This window comes from Chiloscyllium plagiosum, unplaced genomic scaffold (assembly GCF_037043375.1).
Source record: "Chiloscyllium plagiosum isolate Xiang-an unplaced genomic scaffold, Cpla_swu_hap1 HiC_scaffold_4, whole genome shotgun sequence".
Taxonomy (NCBI): domain Eukaryota; kingdom Metazoa; phylum Chordata; class Chondrichthyes; order Orectolobiformes; family Hemiscylliidae; genus Chiloscyllium; species Chiloscyllium plagiosum.
Genome location: NW_028270142.1, coordinates 121,448,381 through 121,470,906, shown reverse-complemented (window position 1 = coordinate 121,470,906; position 22,526 = coordinate 121,448,381). Strand labels below are relative to the sequence as shown.

Below are 22,526 nucleotides of genomic sequence, written 5' to 3'. Positions count from 1 at the left end.
AGCCAGCATGAAGCTGTTGATTTTGTTTATTTTCTAGTCTTTGCTTCCTCTTTTCACTCGCACATAAATTGTCATCTCTTTGAACCTATTCTTTGATTCCTATCCCCTTGTCAGATATCCTGCGCTTCTTGGCCACAATGGTGCCCATTCCTTGGAGGTGCAACAGTTCAAGTTTGTCTAGGCCTCATTACCCGAGGACCGTTATAACAGCCAAATGTTATCTGCATTGTCCCCTTGGTTCTGTGATCATGAATCCGTGGCCTCAAGAGTAACACAGCAATTACTACCTTTTGGAACTCATTCAGTTTTCGCCAGCTCTCTAAACGCTGCCTGCAGAATATCATCCCCCTTTCGACCTGTTGTTGGTATTGATGTGAACCACAATCTCTCATGGTTCATCCTACTCCCCTCAGAACCTGTAAAATTGTGTCAGAGGTGTGATTGGCCCAGGAAGGAGAGAGGAACTGTACCAATCTGGAGTTAATTTTGGCAGAAATACCTGTTAGTTCTCTGAAACATGAAACTCTGATGAGCATTCAGGTTTGGGCTGTTAAAAGAGGACATGAGATAGCTTTGGCAACTAGGATTAAAGAGAATCCAAAAGGTTTTTATAAATATATTAAAAGGACAAAAGGGTAACTCGGGAGAGAATAGGGCCCCTCAAAGATCGGCAAGGCAGCCTATGTGTGGAACCACAGGAGATGCTAAATGTGTATTTTGTATCAGTGTTAACTGTGGAGAAGGACATGGAAGATATAGAATGTGAGCAAAAAGATGGTGACACCTTGAAAATAGTCCATATTACAGAGGAGTAGATGTTGGATGTCTCAAAACGCAAATAAGTGGATAAATCCCCAGGACCTGAGCAAGTGTACCTGAGAACTTTGTGGGAAGCTAGCAAAGTGATTGCTGGGCCTCTTGCTGAGATATTTGTATCATTGATAGTCATAGGTGAGGTGTCGGAAGAGTGGAGGCTGGCTAACATGGTGTCTGTGTTTAAGAAAGGTGGTAAGGGAAAGCCAGAGAACTATAATTTGGTGAGGCTGACATTGGTGATGGGCAAGTTGTTGGAGGGAATCGTGAGGGAAGGAGTTACATATATTTGGAAAGGCAAGGACTGATTAGGAATAGTCAGCATGGTTTTGTGCATGGAAAATCATGTCTCTCAAACCCGATTGTTACTTTTTCAAAAAAAATCTAAAGAGGATTGACGAGAGCAGAGCGGTGGACGTGATCTATATGGACTTCAGTAAGGCATTCGCTGAGGTTACTCATGGGAGACTGGTTAGCAATGTTAAATCTCATGGAATACAGGGAGAACTAGCCAATTAGATACAGAACTAGCTTGAAGGTATAAGGCAAAGGGAGATAGTGGAGGTTTGCTTTTCAGATTGGAGGCCTGTGACCAGTGGAGTGCCACAAGGATCAGTGGTGGGTCCACTGCTTTTAATCATTTATAGAAATGATTGGATGTGAACATAGGAGGTATAGTTAGTAAGTTTGCAGATGACACCAAAATTGGAGGTGAAGTGGACAGTGAAGAAGGTTACCTCGGATTACAACAGGATCTTGATCTGATGGGCTAATGGGCTGAGGAGTGACAGATGGAGTTTAATTTAGATAAGTGTGAGGTGCTGCATTTTGGAAAAGCAAGTCAGAGCAGGACTTGTACACTTAATGGTAAGGTCCGAGGGAGTGTTGCTGAACAAAGAGATCTTGGAGTGAATGTTCATAGCTCCTTGAAAGTGGAGTTGCAGGTAGATAGGATAGTGAAGAAGATGTTTGGTATGCTTCCCTTTACTGGACAGAGCATTGAGTGTAGGGGTTGGGAGGTCATGTTGCAGTTGTACAGGACATTGGTTAGGCCACAGTTGGAATGTTGTATGCAGTTCTGGTCTCCTTCCTATCGGAAGCATGTAGTGAAACCTGAAAGGATTCAGAAAAGATTTATAAGGATGTTGCCAGGGTTGGAGAATTTGAGCTACATGGAGAGGCTGAATACTTTAGGATGGTTTTCCTTAGACCGAAGGAGGCTGATGGGTGACCTTTATAGAGGTTATTAAATTAGGGGCTGAGGGGGAGTCCAGAACTAGAGGGCATAGGTTTAGGGTGAGAGAGGAAAGATTTAAAAGGGACCTAAGGGGCAACGTTTTTGTGTCAAGAGTTGTGCGTGTATAGAATGAGCTGCCAGAGGAAGTGGTGGAGGCTGGTATAATTGCAACATTTAAAAGGCATCTGGATGGATAAATGAATAGTAAGGGTTTAGAGGGATATGGGACAAGGTCTGGCAAATGGGACTAGATTAGTTTAGGATATCTGGTTGGCATGGACAAGTTGCACTGAAGGGTCTTTTACTGTGCTGTACATCTCTATGACTTAAGTAGCAAATAGCATTCGCTCCATGGATATTTGTATATTCTTGGTATTCAAGGGGTTGAAGGGTTCATAAAATCCCGATGGGTTGAATGGCCTCCTTCCACACAGAGTCCACATCAACCCTCTGAAGAGAATCCCGTCCAAACTCCCCCCACCTTCCCATCCTTATAAGCTTGCATTTCCCATGGCTAATCCACCTACCTTGCACATCTTTGGAATGAGCATTGGAGACAGACGCAGGGAGAATGTATAAACTCCACACAGTCTCCTGAGGGTGGAATTGAACCCAGGTTCCTGTTGCTGTGAGCTACCGTGTTATCTTAGTACCTGGGTTATTGAGTTAGGTGAGAATGTAAGGTTGAAATTACAATTAGTTCAGCAATTATGTTATTAAGTGATGGATTATCCAGAGGGGACCAAACGGCTCGTTGCTGTTTCTATCTTGAATGTTTGTATTAATGCCAACAGTGAATATGCATGCAAACAAGTCATTACAGGTCTCTAACAACACAATGGTAGAGTCCTGACCTCCCAATCAGGAGGCCCAGGTTAGAGTTCCACCTATTCAAAAAAGGTATGTAATAATCTCTAAACAGGTTGATCAGAAAATATCTAAAAACAGACCATTGTCTGGCAGTTGTAAAGCATGGTTGTTATTTGTTAAAAGCCCAAACATGAAAATTCACAGCAGTTTCAACACTATCAACAAGAGATTCTAACCATCTCCTGTTGGTGTTTATTGGTACTGAGCTGGGTGAGCTGAAAAGTGTGGTACTGGAAAAACACAGCAGGTCAGGCAGCATCCAAGGAGCAGGAGAATCAATGTTTCGGGCATGAGCTCTTCTTCAGGAATGGGTGAGCTGGGTGAGCCTTATAAATACTGTGGTTATCAGAACAAGGCAGAGGCTGGGAGTCCTGCAGTGAGCAACTAACCTGCTGACTCCCCAAAGCCTGCCAACCCTCTCTTTCGGATGCTGCCTGAATTGCTGTGCTCTTCCAGCACCACTGATCCAGAATCTGGTTTCCAGCATCTGCAGTCATTGTTTTAACCCTCTCTTTTGGTAGACTCCTCATTATTTGAGTATTTTCAAGCTATAAGTAACTTAACTGTCTTTTTTGGATCCTCGTGACTGAAGCATACGATGTGGGATTGTTATGGATTCCACAAAATGGCCAGATCACTTTGACAGTGTTAGTTCTTGACAAAATTGCGACTGCTGTACTACCTCTGGCCTGTCTTTAAACTCATTGGTTGTTGTGGGTTTGCTGTAGCTCGTCGTCCAGACAGAGTGAACTAAATTTCAATGCTTGTCTCCACATGGTTAAGCAATTTTAATGTTCTGCCAAGGGAAGTAGTCTGCAATGCAGGAAAGCTTTTTTTTCCCCCCAAAAAAAGGCTGTCATTGTATCATTTATACTGTCCTCTTTGATGTTGCCCTGAGACCATTCTCCAAAGATCTGCTTGAGGATTCTTTTGTTGTCCTTATGACCTACCTGGCTAAATTAAATCGAAAGTGGCGTCCATGCTATCGTGCCCTTGTGCTGATGGTCCTCGCTGTTTCAGACTTTGTCGTCTTGCCATTCAGTTGTCAGGCAGAAATTCAGGTCTTTGGTGAAAGCATTCCAGAGCTTTGTCTCACCAAGTTCTGTACTTAGAGCAAGCTGATAAGAAAACAGACTTACAGGGATTATTCTTTGTCTTCAGTTTAAAGCTATGGTAATTTTAGATCTGACAATGGAGTCGGCCAGAGACAGAACTCACTTTCTGGATGCGTGCTACTCCATCAGTAGCAGTGTCGCTAGTAAGCACGTTACTATGGAAATTAGGGGTGGACAATAAATTCTGACTGAATCAGCATCATTCGCATCCCAAGAACTATTTGGAAGTGCAGACTTGTTGGGCCAAGGGGCCTGTTCTCAGTGTGTGATCTTGTGATTCGAAAACTTGCTTTTTTAACCTTGCTTCCGATTTGTGTTACCTCTACAGCCCTGTGTAGGTGAGCTACAGGATTTGTTCTTCTCTGGCAGGGGAAGTATCTCTCATGTCAATATTCACAACTGAATACTAGTAAAAATACAATGTACACTCCGGATTGCTGCATAACCAACCTGCCTTCTGTTTTTCTGCTGTGACACTCTATGCTGAGGAGTGATCTCTCCAGGACGTACTATCCATGTAGCAATCACAGATGCATTATAATGAAAAAATGGTTGAGCTGCAAACATTTTAGCCCAATTTCCTCAGGCTGACAACACCCACTGCACACGTGTGCGTCAGGAACATGAGAAACCCCCTGGGGCTGGCAACATTTGCATTTCACAGGTACCAAAGTACTCAGTTATACTGAGTAATCTGTCCATCTCCTTGAATTAGTGATTAGTTAAATGGTTATGGAGAATGGGCAGAAGTTTAGAATTGTGGCCAAGATGAGATCAGCATGATCATACTTAATAGTGGCACCGGCTCAAGAATTCTCACACATTAGTAACGTGCTCATGAGGGGGAATATGACTGATGGAGATACCTGTGCAGGTTTGAGGGGCTGTATTGCCTGCTCCTCTTCCTTGAGGATACGTTCTCTATAGCCATATAATTGAAATTTAACAAAATAGACTTGTTCCTGATCTAGAGAGAAAGAAAACACCAGGTACTTGTTATTCAAGTCCTTTTATATTCATGAATTTTGTTCTGTTGTACCCTTTTCCCTGAGGCTAATGATCCCTTATTTCAGATCTCTAGAACCAATTGATCTGTTGATAAAAATACAATATACAACAATTGTATCTTGATTTTTTAACCTATTTGTTTTAAGTGCCTTGGGTTCTATCACTCCTCACTTGGAGTTAATACTAATGTTTCTCTGATTTTCTCTATGGTTGGTTTAGTTTGCTCCCAATGCTTCATCTCTCTCCTTCACACTCCTGGCATTTTGCTTTGAACGTCTGACCTGCTCCAGATCCTTTACTTTTTGGCTTCTGATCTGAGAGCATGTTTTGGCAGTGTGGAATCCTGCTTTATAATTAAACTGGTTAGACAGTAACAATATGGATTCAAGCAAAACGAAGGTGAAGTTCCACTTATGTCAGTAAATCATTCATAAAGAAAACACAGATTAAAGTCTGGGCAAGATTGTGGAGGTGAATATACCACAAATCAATTAATCACCTGATACAGAAGGATCTTTATGCTCTGAGTTGTGGGGTTTGGGGTGCAGGCTGGTTGAATTCTTAGTTCTTTTTACGTAGATTATAGGTCAATTGCATTCTGGCCCATATCTTCCGAACTTGGTTCTCTAGATGCGAAAGACCAGAATTTTCGCATGACAGAGAGTCTCACTATTTGAGTGAAAGTGGCAGATAGCCATTTAAATTATGTTCTTACGTCACTGAATTTAGTACCCTTGGTTTGCTCAACTTATTCGGATTTCCTCTGGTATGAGCAGGTCAGAACTTTGTAGACTTGTTTAAATAGCCAGGGTAACCCTTTGGAGAGAAAAGATGCACTCTAAAATGGTTTTGAAGTAGGCAACATATAAAATTTCTGTCAAGCTGATTGGAACTGGCAACAATTCTGACAACAATGAACTGTCAGGATTTTCAGCAGCTCCTGTCAAGAAACCCTATCAAAACTGTTGAGAGGTCCTGTCAAAGAATCATGTTGAAGTGTAGCTGACAAAAATGTCAAAGGGCACTATAAAGAGGAGCAGTGAGAAATTTCAAGAGGACTTGCAAAATCACCTGTCAATGGGAGCTGTCAAGCGATAAATATTTGGAAAATGTGTCTTCGTTTCTTGCCAGTTCACTCTGTTGCCATATCTATGAGAATTTGTGTAATTAGATTGATGTTATGCTTTTGGTTTCACAACCACCCATTAACATAGTCGGGTTCCTGTAATTTGTCAGTTTGATTGACAGCCACAAATTGTAACAGGCTTTTGAAATGGGGCAGTAATCCATTTTTATGAGGGAATTGTGTAGTTGCATTAAATGTTTATTGTTATAAAACTCCATCTAGTTGAAGGAAAGTGAAGGTAGTAAAAGGTTTTTATGCGTATCAGTGTTCTTTTTCCAATATACTGAAGTGTGCACACAAGCTTCAAACTTTATTTAATAGAAAATTAAATTCTCATTTCTGCATGGGTCCTGAGTTCTACCTATGGTGGTCACTGCAGCTGTATGTTCAGTAATTGCTATATGGGGGCCATAAATTGGTAGTAAGTTGGCAGAGGCACCCAGATCTGGATGAGCAGTGCAGCACATGGAGGGCATGAGAGGTCATGAAGGTTGGGCAAAGGTCAAGGTTGGCATGGAGGGTATGAGGAGTCATGGTTTCATGTAGCTACAGCATGAAGAGAGTGTGCTACAAGAGCTGGGAAGTTAGGTTTGAGAGCTAAGAAAATGTTCCTTACTTCATTCATTCTTTTATTGTCATTAAACACTGAGGGAAAGCTTTCTCACAACCTGCCTCTGCAATTGGCAGCCTGTGCTCTCATTCTGGGGTTGCTTACCAGGGAATGCCATCACCCCAGCATGAAAATCTGACATTCAGGACCACTATTCCCCAGGTTGAGTTTGCAGAGTTGGGAAATGTCCCAATTTGCACACTGAACCTAGAACCGAAACTCAGAGCATAATGTTTGCTACAATCACAGTCAGTACTGGGAACAGCTATCCAAGGTATGCATTACAAAAATGGACAAGTTAAATGACCACAGACCTGAAACATTAACTGTTTTTTCATTAATAGATGTTACGCACCCTGTTGAGTACTTTCAGCAATTTGTTTTTATGGCTTAAAAAAATGATGATATTTCGATTGAATCATGGAGCTAGACTTCACAATTTAAGCTGCTGAAACTGAAGGTGTGAAATAATGTGGTGACCTTCCCTCTTACCCCCCAACTCATGTTGGATTTTATAGTCAGCAGAAATGCTATCAGACAACCCACCAACCCTTAGATCCACTGAGGGCCTTAATGACCACTTAAGACCAGAAGACATAGGAGCAAAGGTAGGCCATTCAGCCCTTCATATGAAATCATAGCTGATCTGAACCACCTTCTCCACTTTCCCAACTTTTCTGCAATAACCCTTGACTCCCTGATTTTAAAAAAAATCTGCCTCATTCTTAAACATGTTTAATGACCTCTGCCTCAACAGTCCTCTGTGGTAAAGAATTCCATAGATTCACTACCCTCAGAAGAAATTCCTTATCTCTCTTTGATAAGGAGTAAGGGGACCCCTTATTCTGAGATTATGCCCTCTGGGCCTAAACACTCCCACAAGAAGAAACAACCGTTCCTCAACTATCCTGCCAAATCACCTTAAGACTCCTGCACATTCCAATAAGATTGCCTCTCATTCTTCTAAATTCCAGTGAGTGCAAGCTCAACCTACTCAACCCCACCCCATAAGGCAATTCCTCCACGCTTGGTATCAAACTCGTCAACTTTCTCTGGCCTGCCTCCAAAGCCAGTATATCTTTGCTAAGGGGCCCAAAACTGTTCATAGTATTCCAGCTGTAGTCTGAGTAGTGTCTTGTGTAGTTTTAGCGAAGCCTCCCTACTTTTATATTCCCTTTGAAATGATAGCCAGCATCTTATTTGCCTTTCCCATTGAACGGTAGTTTTGTTTTTAGGGACAAGGACTCCCACATTACTCAGTTCCATAGCTTTAGGTAATCTTTCCCCTTTTAAATAAAGACTGGTTCATTTTGCCTCTACTTTTTTTGTGTGTGTGTGGGACAGGGTGAATGGAAGCAAGGTAGATAACCTGGCAGTAACGTTGAGCAGCCTATTGTCATGAAGGAAAGGGAGGACCTCCTTTAAAGACACAGCCTGTGAAAATTGGAGGGATCACTCCACCATCTCAAAATCAAAATTTAGCAGCCCCTCTAACCCCATTCTCCACACTCCTGACCATCTCTCGCTGGGTTCACCCCATGTGACCCACAACTAAAATACCAGACTTGAGCTCCAATGTTGTTCTTCTCAGGGACTGCTTGTAGTCTCAGCTGTGGCCACCACTTGATCCTAGCGCTGTTGAGACTACAGAGCTTTCAGCCCACCATGTTTTCCAATTTTCTCCTGAGACAATTAATGCTGCTTTTCGTGCCGTAGGGTAGCCAGGAGCTAAGTCAGCTGGCTCACAATTGGCTTTTCAGTGGAGAAGCAGGATATATGTCTAAAATCCAGCCCATGGTTTGTATGGGGACTTGGAGAAAAAAGTTTGATCATCAGAGCAAAGTAAACGATTCAGATGTTTTTTAAAAAAATTCATGATAAAATCTGAGGTTGACTGCTCATGTCAGAGCGCTTCTCAGAGGTATTCTTTTAAAGTGCAGAAATCCATAAAAACCAGTCATAAAAGCTACAAGATAATCTGTCCAACTCTGAGCTTGTCAAACATCTATAGATCATTTGAACTTTCTTGGCCTCGCTACCTCAGCCTTTGTCAAAAGTAAACAGAAAGTATTCTTGGAAGCAAAACTCTTGGCTTTGCAAAATTCTTCGAACTATGCAGAGGAAACAGCTGACATAAAATGTAACAATATGAAGAATAGGGAAGGCAATGGAGTAGTGATATGTCAGGGATATGTAATTCGGAAGACTAATGCTGTAATGAATAAGTCTGGAAATAAAAGCTAGATTTAGTGATGATAACCATGAAACTGCCAATAGTCATCGTTAAAATTCATCTGGTTCACCATGAAGGAAAGCTGCTGTTTTTTTTAAACTAAGTGTGACCCACATGTGACTCTAGACCTACAGCAATTTACTTAACTCTTAATTTGTCTTCTGATATGCTGTAGAAAACCATTCAGTTCAAATGGAATCACGAATGGACAAATACTAATGTTGCCAGAGCACTCATGCCCCATGAAAGAATAAGAACTAAACCCTTAGAGAACCAAAGATGTTGAACTGATGAAAGATCCAGCAGCTCTGCTGAAACATTAACTTTTTTTGCAATGCTCACCAACTAGCTTTTGATTTTCATCACTTTATGACGCAATTGCAGATTTCTACCACACAAATATACTGTAGACAAGTGAGGCTACAAAAATCAACTTTTACTCATTTCTCTTATAGACCAGTGCTGTGTAGAGGCCATCACCTCTGAAAGTGCTGGTAAGTGAGAGCAGACACTGAGATAAAAGGCACTAAGGAAAAAGTTATAGTTAACGGTGTCAAAGGATGCAGAAGTAGAAGTAGAAGGAAAATGCACTGACGTCATATCATTTAGATTTTTCCTAAGGCTGTTTTGATTCCAAGAGAAGGACAAAAACAAGTTAGAGACAATGGTATGAGTTGAAGAATTGAAGATATGGTCAAGGATTTGTTTCTTTAGAATGAAGATGCGAGTATTACTGACGAGACCAAAGTACATTTGCTCATCCTTAAATCGCACTCAAGGGTGAGCTACCTTCTTGACCTGCTGCAGTTTTTGAGGTGTAGGGAGATGCTTAGTAATTAGCAGAGATCCAATAAAGTGACAGAATGGTAATACAGGTCTGAGTCAGGGTGCTGTATGCCTTGGAGGGGAACTTGCAGGAATTGGGCTCCCATGCCACTTCTGTCCTTGTCCTTCTAAGTGGTAGAGGTTGTATGTTTGGAAGGTATCGTTGTGAATTCCTCCAGTGCATCTCGTAGATGGTATTCACTACTACCAATATGCTTACATGATGAAGGGAGTTAATGTTAAAAGATGGTGAACGAGGTACCAATTAAGTAAGCTGCTTTGTCTTGGATGGTGTGGAGTTTCTTGATTCTGGTGCATGAATGTTACTTGCCACTTGTCAACCCAAGACTTGATGTTGTGGAAGTTTTGTTGTATATGGACGTGGATTGTTTCACTATGAGAAATCGTGAAGTATACTGGATGTGGTACAGTCATCAACGAACATTCACTTCTGATCTTATGATGGATGAAGCCACTGAGGATGGTCAAGCCAAGAATACTATCCCGAGGAACTCTTGCAGTTATCCCTGAGGCTCATGTTAGTGACTTCCAACAACCTCAAACATCTTCCTTTTGTTCTACTGATTCCAATCAGTAGAGAGGTTTCTTTGATTCCCATTGTTCGAGGGCCTCTATCACATACTCAGTGAAATGTTGCATTGATGTTGAGGAAATCACTCTTATTTCACCTCACCTCTCATTTTTTTGAACAAGTCTCTAATAAGGTCAGAAGTTAAATGGTGAGGAGGAGAGTTTGGAAGTGGGATAGCAGTTTACATGAAACAAAACAAGGTGAAGAATTAGTGACAATACCAGTTTTAAAAAGGAATCCTGAGAAGGGTCAATTTTAACATTCAGGAGCCTTTAAGCCTCGTTAAGTTCTCAACAGTTTTGTCGTATTGAGATCAATGGAGGAGGAAATTGGTCTAATGGATTCAAGGGAACAGTGAAAAGGAGCTTGAGTGAGAACTGGCTTGATGACTAAGAGTAAGTGAGCAGTGCACAGGGGGAATTGAGGTAAATCAGCATATGCAGCTGAATGAAAGGTGTCAAAGATCCCTGAGCTCTTTGTACATTTTTGGAGTTGAAGGTACAAGCAACAAGGGGTGATTAATAGTTGATTATTGTAAGGTGGTATTAAGGGCTGCTTGTCAATAAAGAGGCAGTTAATAGTAGATGATCCTGGGTTATTTTTTCTTCTTTGGAAAGTAGATAGATATGCCTCAAGGTGTTTTTTGTCATTCAAAATGCCAATGCAAAATGATCACAATGTTGAAAAGTTGCAAGTAACTGTATATTTGTGAATTGACACCTTGAGAAAATAAAGGAAAAGAGAACAATATAACTGATTTATAATGAGTAATTTGCTCCTTTTTTTTTCTTCCACGATAACAATTGATCATATCAAGAAAATGCCACCAAGACTTATTTTCATTTTAAAATAACTCCTGACTTGACCTGATCAAACCTTTCAAGATTACAAATAGCAAAGTATCCAAAGTATCAAAGAAACAAATTTGAAATGAGGACGAGTGCATTCAGGTGGAACTTTTTTTACTCAAAGCATAATGGCACTGTGGAATAAGTTATCAGGGAAAGTCATTGAAGCGGACATTATGAATGGGTACCAGAGGTAATTAAGATTTTTTTCTCAAGTGGAAAAGAAATGCTGGGGTGGGAGGATAAAGTGAAGATGGTTAGCTGTGGTTGAGAAGCACTGGGTCCAGGGTTGCTGACCTTAGTAATAAATCCCTGTTCTGAAAACATCTCATTGTTCATGCAATCTATCAGGTTTGTTTTCTTTATAAATGTATGATCTAACTCACCATGACATGCATACTAGTTATTTAATCTCCTTAGGTAAAATGCTGCACAATTATTTGGTAATTCTTACTGTAGTGTAAGTTTACTTCTAGAATGTCTACCCACTGGTCATTGCTGTAGAAATACTAGTGGCCTAAACTGGGGAATGTAGACTGCTCTGGTCAGAGGAATAGAAAACAGTTGAAAAGCTTTTGTATCAATTTTTTTTAATGGAGAGAATTGAATTGAACAAGAATAAAAATATTATTTGGGCCTGTGTCAGAGATTTTCACCACATTTTGTGACCACGAATATTTAGTCTTTTAGAAATCATTACCCAGTTCTTAGATAATTCATGGAGCTACCTTAGTAAGAACAGTAACCACATACACGATATTAATATGACATTATTGACATAGAAGACTATCACCAGTTGCTCAGTGAAGTCAAGAGAAATACAAAAGCTGAGCCAAAAATGAGTGTTTAGGATGAATAACCAAAACCTTGGTCAAAAACCTCAGTGTCAAGTACAGTTAAAATCCAAAAGGGAGATAGAAAGATTGAGACACTTGGGGCTGTTTTCATTAGAGAAAAGAAGGTTTAGGGGTGACTTGATTGAGGTGTACAAAATGATTAGGGGGCTAGATAGGGTTGACAGTGTGAACCTTTTCCCGCGTATGGAGTCGGGTATTACAAGGGGGCATAGCTTTAAATTAAGGGGGGGTAGATATAGGACTGAAGTTAGGGGTAGGTTCTTCACTCAGCGAGTCGTAAGTTCATGGAATGCCCTGCCAGTAGCAGTGGTGGACTCTCCCTCTTTATGGGCATTTAAGCGGGCATTGGATAGGTATATGGAGGATAGTGGGTTAGTATAGGTTAGGTGGGCTTGGATCGGCGCAACATCGAGGGCCAAAGGGCCTGTACTGCGCTGTATTCTTCTATGTTCTATGTTCTATCTCCTGAATCTAGTATGAAACAAAATACCGCGGATGCTGGAAGTCAAATAAAACTTAAAAGGCAGAGAAACATAGCAGATCTGGCAGCACCTGTGGAGAGAGAGAAACATTTTCCATTCCAAAAGGATAGTTATTGGACTCTGTTAACTCAGTTTCTCTTGCCACAGCTGATACCAGACCTGCTGAGTTTCTCCAGCATTTTCTGTTCTGATTCAAAAAATCTATGGTCAAGGTGTCAAAAAGCAGGGCCACCAGTACTGTGGTAAAAAGGTAAAGGATACACAAGACACCAGATATGTAAGTCAGAATATTCACATCCTGATTCTCTTCTGACAGGCTTTCATTTAGTAGTAAATCACACTGGGGTCCTTTCTCAGAACAGACTTTAACTCTCAACTAGAATGCAGAGAATTCATCTGATCTCATTTATAAAGATGCTTCTGCTTTTTTATAGTAGGTGTCTTAACTCTGTCTAGAACTACTGATAAAGCCAACACAGGCAGGATTCAGCAGGACAACAAAGTGCAGGTCATTTTAGTGTATTTCCTAGGTTCCACCAGGCATCTTACACTTTACTAATTTACCAAAGTGAACTTTGAGAAAAAAAAGATTGAATTGTGCATTTTGTATCATAATAAAACAGTTCTTAATAACCTCAAACGAGGGAAGGTTGTTCGGTCCATCAAATATATGCTGTCCCAAAAACCTAAAGAAGTGAATGTGCAATCTGATGCCTTCATGTTCACTTAATGTTTGCCCTTGCAGCAGATGAAGTGTATATGAATTTTATTTCAAGTTTTTCATATATATATATCTTTGTAACACATCTTGTTGATCTCAGTGACATAACAGTGAGGTAATGGCACTAAAATGAAAACCTCTCCAAACCTCAAAGACCATATTTAAGCAAAGGATACCAGCATTTAAGCATACAGGACTAGGTTTCCTTTATGATTATCATGAGCTGGATCTGCCAATAACTAGTACAAAATCACACAGTAACAACTTTTAAGCATCAACTTACTCCTTGATTAGTTAGAATGAATTTGCAATGTAAAGTTCTCCTTCTTTCAGAACTAACCACAGAAAATCTAGCTAGTGGGCAATGTGTTGTGATTGGAACCAGGTAGATGTCATTGACAGAAATCCTTGATTGACCCAGGTTGTCAATATAGAGTGACTTGGTGATGGGATTCCGGCCTCTGTGCAGATATTTCAGAATCCCAAAAAAAAACGCCAAAAATGTTGAAAGAAAGTAAAAGGTGGATGCTACTACTTCAATGGGAAAAAAGTAGGAGGAGAAACAAGGAGTAGTTTGGTGGAAGCTGATGTTGTCATCTAATATGATTTGAAGGAGGGCCTGAGATACAATGGTAGAATGGAATGGTATATATTAGTTAAGAGTTAATTGGGTTTGAATTAGTTGAATAAATGTGGAGAGCTTGTAACCTGTAAGGCATGGCATGGTGGCACAGTGGTTAGCACTGCTGCCTCACAGCACCAGAGGCCAGGGTTCAATTCCCGCCTCAGGCAACTGTGTGTGGAGTTTGCACATTCTCCCCGTGTCCGAGTGGGTTTCCTCCGGGTGCTCTGGTTTCCTCCCACAGCCCAAAACTGTGCAGGTTAGGTGAATTGGCCAAGCTAAATTGCCCATAGTGTTAGGTGAAGGGGTAAATGTAGGGGAATGGGTCTGGGTGGGTTGCTCTTCGGAGGATCGGTGTGGACTTGTTGGGCTGAAGGGCCTGTTTCCACACTAAGTAATCTAATTTAATGAGTTTAATGCACTGTTGCAAACAAATGAATCTCTCACTTAAATGTGTGGACTTCTACTTCTGTTTAAATATGGTTAACCTTTGCTGTGTAACAGTTGAGGCCTGTGTGATTTTGCTCAGTCACCTGCAGCCCCTTCCCTTGAAAGTTAGGATTTACATTCTCAGACACACATCTCTTGCTCCCTGTGTGTAGAATTTTCCAACATGAGGCTTGCACGAAGTTGTCCCTTGAAGCACCTGCTCCTTTATGTTTGGTCTAAGCTTGGAAAAGTGACTTCCTATCATCTCCCTTCATATCACAGCAACACTATGCTGCAAAAGGTCCTGTGTTTCACAAACATACACCAGTGCCAACACAGTCACACCCACCAGAGGGAATGTAGTCAGTGAAGTTGAAGTGCCAGGGCAAACAAGACATGTTGGCAAAAATTAAAGAGCAGGAATCTGCTGGACAGATGATCGCAAGAGTGGCATCAGTTCTTCTACACAGGAGTCATATTGGCAAGCAGGGTCATGCTTCTTTTCAACAACAAATGAGTCAAAAGTGCTGTGATCATAACCGTTGCTTCACTTGCTTGTTGGCTGCATTGATTGTGGCTACATAAGCTGACAGTGTAATACTCGGCTGAAATGAGCTGGAGCCAAAAATATTGAGGCCTGCAGTGCCGTTGACGGAACTGCCAGGTTGACTACTTACGGCATAGCATATGGTTGGATTCTGTAATTGTCTCTCCACTGATTTAGAGCCTGTGGAGACAATTGCCTCTAAGCATTGTTGGTTAGGTGTTTCAAGAGTTGTGTAATGGGAAATAAGATCAGTGCATATCAGCTGTCTGTTGATCTGCCTTGGAACTATCTAAATTTATAGTACAGGAGGAGGAGGCCGGTTGTGTCACGTGCTTTGTTTTTGGGAGCAGACTCACAGAGCCATGATTTCTCCCCACAGTCCTGCACCTTCCACTGCTTCAACTGTCTGTACAATTTTCCTTTCTCCAACAACTGACAAATTTCTCATCACCTGTCAACCTGTTACACTACAACCAATACTGTATTGCAGGAGCAAGAAATGCTTCACCTTTAAATTAATTTTGACTGGTAGCCCACCGTGGTCTGCACTCTGTTCTTAGGCGCTTTGTGATTCAGGCTGCTTTTATGAAAGGTAGAATTGGAAGAACTCCTTTTCTTGAATCCTGTTTTCCTGCATCCACTCCAGTTGTGCTGAAATCCTGTCAGTTTGTCAGAGATAGCCCACTTCTGGTTATTCAGATAATAGAGAAAGAATATTCTTTCAGACAGAAAGGAAACATTTCAACGTGATTGAAATAAAAACTGCAATAATAAATGTTGTTGATAAAATCTACCAATGCACCCCCTACAATAATCATCAGGAGAAAGGGAAAACAGCAAAGGAAAGGGAAGCTAATCTCTTCAGAGCTGCAGAGCCAAACACACTGCTCTTCAAAAATTTTGAAAGCCCAATTCTAAGAGCCATAAATCATGCTTCAGAGACCTTTGCTTCCCTTGCTTTTAATTTGAGGTACGTGAAGACACTACCACTCGATATGGATGAGAATGTTGAAAAATTGTAGCACATTACCTATGGCTTATGGCCCAATTTTCCAACATTTGCTGTGCTTGGAAGAAATTACCATAAACACAAGTGTTGCTTGTGTATCTTGAGCTGAACTTGCAAATGTTCAAGGGCTACTTATGGCCCACTGATGTAAATTTTACTCACTAGAATGTCCTTCACTTAATCATTTAAAGGAAGCTGGAAAACACCACACCCTGGCTGGTGACAAAACATTTTTTTTAAAAAAACACACTGCTAATGATTTCTAGCAATTGCTAAATGGTAACCAGAAGGTTTTCACTAACATTCCTTTTAGGTTTCAGCTATTAATATAGACTGTAACATACTTTAGCTTGCCCTTCTGCTGTAGGGCTTGATCATTCACCTTGATTTCTCAATCTAATTTTCAGTTCCGCTGTCATGCTTTGTAATATAATCCAACCTTGATATTTGTTTCCAGCCTCTGGACTTGCTTATTCTCCATGTTAATTGTCAGCATCACATATATATTGTTCACTGCCAAGATTGGAGCTGTCAGGTATTCTGAGGTTTTAATTCATCTTCTGTGTTTCTTTGCAGCTTCATTGGCCACTCACTGGGCAACATCATCATTCGCTCAGTGCTGACACGACCAAGGTTTCGATGCTACCTGAACAAGCTGCATACGTTCCTATCACTTTCTGGGCCACATCTGGGAACACTGTATAATAATAGCACATTGGTTAGCACAGGTACGTTGAGGAGACTAAAATTTATTTTGGTAATAAAATGAAGACCACGCCATGGGTTTTATACAATACTATGCTGTTAAAAGTAGGGCCTTTTATATTGTTGTAGAACAGAGACCCAAGGGTCCAGGTACATAGTTCTTTGAAGATTGCATGTAGACAAGGTGGTTAAGAAGGCATTTAGCATGCTTTTGCCCCTTATTCAGAATTTGTGTATAGGAATTGGAATGTAATGTTGTACAGGAGGCCTCATGTGGAGTTATATAGCACGAAACAGACCCTTCGGTCCAGCCAGTCCAGGCTGACCAAACTAAAGTCGTCCCACCAGCCTGCTCCTGGCCCATATCCCTCCAAACCTTTCTTATTTGTGTACCTATCCAAATGTCTTTTAAACGTAGTGATTGTACCCACTTCCTCAGGAAGTTCATTCCACATGTGAACCATCCTCTGTGTAGAAAGTTTGCCTCATGTCTTTTTAAATCTCTCTACTTTCACCTTAAAAATGTGCCCCCTCGTATTGAGATCCCCTGTTATAGGGAAAAGACACATACCATCCATCCTATCTATACCCTTCATGATTTTATAAACCTCTATAAGGTCACCTCTCAATCTCTGACGTTCCAGTCAAAAAAAAGCCCCAAACTATCTAACCTCTCCGCAGAATTCAAACACTTAATTCCTAGCAACATCCTGGTAAATCTTTTCTGGACCCTCTCCAGCTTAATAATATCCTTCTGCTAAAAGGCCAACTAAAATACAGTACTCCAAGCATGCTTTCCTTCATTGCTCAGACCTTTGAGTACAGGAGTTGGTAAATCATGTTGAGTTTGTACAGGACATTAGTATCCAGTCCTGTTGCCCAGTTATAGAAAGGGTATTATCAAGCTGGAGAGGGTTCAGAAATGATTTACGAGGATGTTACTGGGTTTGGAAAATTTGAGTTATAAAGAAAGACTGCATAGGCTGGGACTTTTCTCACTAGAGCTGAGATGGTTGAGAGACGACCAGATAGAAATTTATAAAATAATGAGACGTATAAGATAAAGTTAGTGGTTGCTGTCTTTTTCCCCCAGATAGGGGATTTCAAGATGAGGGGGTACATTTTTAAGGAGAGAGGGGAAAGATTTTTAAAAAAGACATGCGCAACAATTTTTTTTTTACAAAGAGGGTAGGTTGTGTGGAATGAACTGCCTGAGGAAGTGGTGGATTTGGGTACAATCACAACATTTAAAAAGACATTGCGATCAGTACATAATTAGGAAAGGTTTGGAAGGGTATGGGCCAAGTGCAGGCAGGTGAGACTAGTTTAGTTTAAGAACGTGGTTGGCATGGATTGGGGTTGGACTGAACCATGATGCATGATTCATGGTTCATGGCAGATATCTAACTATGGTGATGTATACTTTAAAGGATTGTAATGACTGGTTGTAAAAGAAAATCTCTGGTGATACTTTTGTTGATGGGGAACCAATATATATCCCCAAATGCATGCTGAGGATGCTCTGACTAACATTCACTTGCCACTCGTTCATAGACAGCTGACTGGATAAGTCAATTTCTTCCAACAGAAACCATTCAGCTTCTCCTCCAAACCTAACGGTGTTTATCCTCCTCACCAGTCACTAGCTCCAGCAAAACCAAATCATATAAATCCTCCGTCTCCTGTTTAACTCTGAATAAAAAGGTCAAACACTGCAGTGTATACATGCCAAGGCCACTTAACATTCATCACAGTCTGTCACCTCCCTCCCCTCACTCCCACGGCTGCAAAAATCATAATCCTTGCTTTTATCTGCTCCCTCCAGCTTCACATCCAAACATAAACTCCCACTTTTAAAATCTTGTGCATTTCTTCCATCCCATAATAATTCCCATTTGCCAAATATCCCTATTGTCATTGACCTTCAGGGGTTTCCTATTAATATGAAAATTAAAAAGTTATTAAAATTTGAATCCTCATTCATATTCAGTACCTTTAAGACAGAAAAGATATGAAGTACATTTCCTGTAGGATTCTATGATAAATCAGCAGATTTGTTGATTTTTCTTTCTAATTTCACAAAGTTATTCAATTGAATATTTACAAATTGCTTTGATGCATCTTAAACTTTCAATTAATGAGATGTTCGTTCAAGAGATGATTGTCCAAGGTCAACCTTGAATAATACTACTAATTTGAGGGACTGGAAGATAAACAAATGCAGACACAGTAAGGGGACACCTTCATGGTCAGGAATGGTAAAAACTCTTTGCTTCACCCAGTCACTTTAATATCTGATTAATTATTCATGTATGACTACCAAGTTATTTATGACAAACAATCTCAGTAAGTAGCCCTAATTGTCATCATGAAAAAATGCTATTCACACGCTAACATTCTCGCTGATATTTCAAGTGTGTACTTCTAGTAAATTCAAGTCTCTTCAGGAAAGATTTTTGAAATTCTTTGTTGTTTTTTTTGCCTGGAAATAGAGTTTCTTTTCTCTATATTTAGTTGGAAACAAATGCTGGCTGATGAAAGGCACTAGAGGCAATGACAGATTGCTGAGCGTACAGCAATAGTTTAGTTGTGATCTTAGACAACAGCTGTTCCCATAGTTTTATACTAAACCATGTTGTGTGCAATTCAAATCTACTCAGATGCTAATCAGATTTAAACAAATCTTTATCAAGACTCAATTTGTTCGCAGAGAGATTTAAGAGTCAAGTCAGCATGAGCACACTGTCCTTTCACCTCTGGGATTTGCAGAATAATCCAGCTCAGATAGATGCAAGTTATCGGTTTCTGTGTTTAAGAATGTCGACGTCATTCTCTGTCTGCATTTTTCATGATGTGGATTCTTTTTTTAAATATTTCTTGCTTGCTGCCTCTTTCGTGTTCGTTTTCTCTCACTCTCCATGTTTCTCCTGAAAAGCTGCTGCATGCGATGAATTTGGCTGCCTGACTGAATTGCCAGTGATGAGATTCACAGCACCCCATCTGCGACAATTCCACACTAATTGGCAAACTCATTCAGACTGTATTGAGTGTAGGGGAATCGCAGTGTCACACTGAGGCAGCAGCACGAGCCACGCTCATTCCCCACTGCGTTTCTGAGACAAGAAACTGTATGTTACAACACATTTCAAGTACTGAATGGTGAAAGAACTGACTTTAATTGTAGTGGAAGTCCCATTACCTGCCATAGCAATCAAATGCTGTCAAAAAAAAAAACTGCGTCGTCAGGTCTGGAACTGGGCAAGTGATTATTTTAGGCTCCAGCTGCTTTCAGGCAGAGAAGGCTAGCTTAAAAAAAAAAGCTGGAGCTGAGGTGGCCCAGTAACAGTGTCCATAGCTCTGATTCAGGAGGCCTGGTTTCAAGCCACACCTGTCCCAGAAGTGTGTTATAGAATCACTAACATATCGATTATAAAATATCTATAAAAGTGAAAACAAACTGGTTCAGCCAAGTCACAACAACTGCTTTCTTTTCTGTTCAGATTGGAGCTTACAAATCATCTTAGAATACTTCCACTGTTGAATTGGCCTCTAAAAGTCTTTTGACAATTATTTCATCATGAAATGTCAACCTCAAGGTCAGAATTTGTTACCCCATCCCTAATTGCCCTTGGTCTGAGGGACTAGCTAGAGCTATTTCAGAAGGCAGTAAAGATTAATGACATTGCTATGGGTATCAAGTCACATTTCGCTCTGACTAGATAACAATAGTAGATATCCTTACCTAAAGCACATTAGCAAACCTAATGGGGTTTTTAACAAAAAAAATCAATGGCAGTTTTGTGGCACCATGACTGAGACAAGATTTCAATTCCAAATTTATTAATGGCATTTAAATGCCACTATCTTCTCTTTTGCAATTGAACCCATGTCCTGGGACCATTACCTCAGTCCTGGAGATCACTCATACACTGACATTGCAATGACATCAGTGTCCTCTGCAAAACTAAACAAGGCACCTTGCAAAGAAAGTCAGGAAGCTTACTGCGCACTTCATATAGTTTTATACTTTGCCACTCCCATCACCACCCCAACTTCTAATTCATCTGCTCAATGGACTACACGTGTGAGGCACTGAACAATTTGAACATCTAGTTGCTTAGCCAAGATCTGCTTGATCCATGGTCACATTGACAATACAAAGTGTAACTTCTCAAACGTAAATAAGACAATACCAATAAAAAAAGTCATTGTTTTCTACAGGGGATTTGGGAGTTGTTGTCTGACCAATATATACTGCCTATCCCTAGTTGCTCGAGAAGGTGGTGGTGAGCTACCTTCATGAACCACTTTTCAAATGCCATTCATTTTTTAGATTAGATTAGATTAGATTACAGTGTGGAAACAGGCCCTTCGGCCCAACAAGTCCACACCGACCCGCCCACCCATGGGTGAAACCCACCCATACCCCTACATTTACCCCTTACCTAACACTACCGGCAATTTAGTATGGCCAATTCACCTGACCCTGCACATCTTTGGACTGTGGGAGGAAACCGGAGCACCCGGAGGAAACCCACGCAGACACGGGGAGAACGTGCAAACTCCACACAGTCAGTCGCCTGAGGCGGGAATTGAACCCGGGTCTCTGGCGCTGTGAGGCAGCAGTGCTAACCACTTCTTTTGCCTCTTCTAAATTTTAACTCATAACTCAAAATTTTAAATCATAACAAAACACAAAGTTGGGGCTGAGCAGAGGGTGACTGCATCAGCTTTAATTCTAGCCTCCAAATCCTTCCATTGATTTGTTTCTTGCCTCTCTTCTTGGTTCACCTCTGGGCATTGTTGTTGTTTTGAATATTACTTTCCTCCAAAGGTGTAAACACAATGTCTGCTACCCATTCCAGTAGCAGTTGCACTGCCTCATTCCTTCCCAGAAACTCGGTGCAAGGCCTGAGATATGTGGGTGCAAATTATGCTAATTACTGAATCTCAAACCTTTGGGAGCCCATCTATTGGCTGAGTAGACTGTCAATCTGGACATTGAGTAGCGAGAATAGCCAACCTGATGCAGGCTTTATTGGTTAGTCAGCCAATGATCTAAGTTTCTCTGAACAGCTGAGTAGGAGGCAGCCAGATAGCCAATCTCTCCCTTCTTACTGACATTGTGCACTGCTCATTTTGGGCATTGTTGGGTTCTTCAATTTCCTTCAGATGGACTCCAGGCTGCTAGAACTGAAGGTAAGGTTAAGCCTACAATCATACTAACTACGGGCAGGAGTACGCCATTCAGCCCCTTGAGGAGTTGGATACTGCAGATGGTGGAGATTAGAGTCAAGATTAGGCATCCGAGGAGCAGGAAAATCGACATTTTGGTCCAAAAGCCCGAAATGTTGATTTTCCTGCTTTTTGGATGCTGCCTGACCTGCTGTGCTTTTCCAGCACCACTCTAATCTTGACATCCAGCCCCTTGAACCTGCTCTGCTGATCAGTATGATGATAGCCAATTTGATTGTAAACTCAAATCTGCATTCCTGCCATCCCTGACAAACAATTGCATATAAAGCTAATAATCTATTCACTTCTGCCTTATAAATTTTCAAGGACTCTACCTCCACCATCTTTTCAAGAGAGGAGTTCCAAAAACTCTCAGCACTTTAAGGAAAAACAAAATCGCCCATTCTCTATTCTAAATGGGATGTCAGGTTGGTAGGTAGTACAGTGTTAGGTAAATATGGTGCCAGATCGGTAGGGTTGGGTGCCAAGGCTCAAGGGGCCCAGGTATTTAGCACAGGTCAGGGTGACTGGGAAATATTGGATCCAGTGGGAGAGTTTGCTGTGGATGAGATGTCAGGAGCTTTCAAAGTGGATGGTTATAATATTGAACCTTGAAATCACAGCATACAGCAAACTGACTGT

General features: G+C 41.0%; 1 protein-coding gene across 1 annotated transcript in view; it reads left to right on the top strand.

Moving 5' to 3' along the window:
- fam135b (family with sequence similarity 135 member B) overlaps positions 1–22,526 on the top strand; it is a 374,606-nt gene that overhangs the window by 333,988 nt on the left and 18,092 nt on the right. Inside the window, exon 17 of the mRNA XM_043687860.2 lies at positions 16,521–16,672. Within this exon, the coding sequence (XP_043543795.2) occupies positions 16,521–16,672 (152 nt within the window). The remainder of the gene's footprint in view (positions 1–16,520; positions 16,673–22,526) is intronic.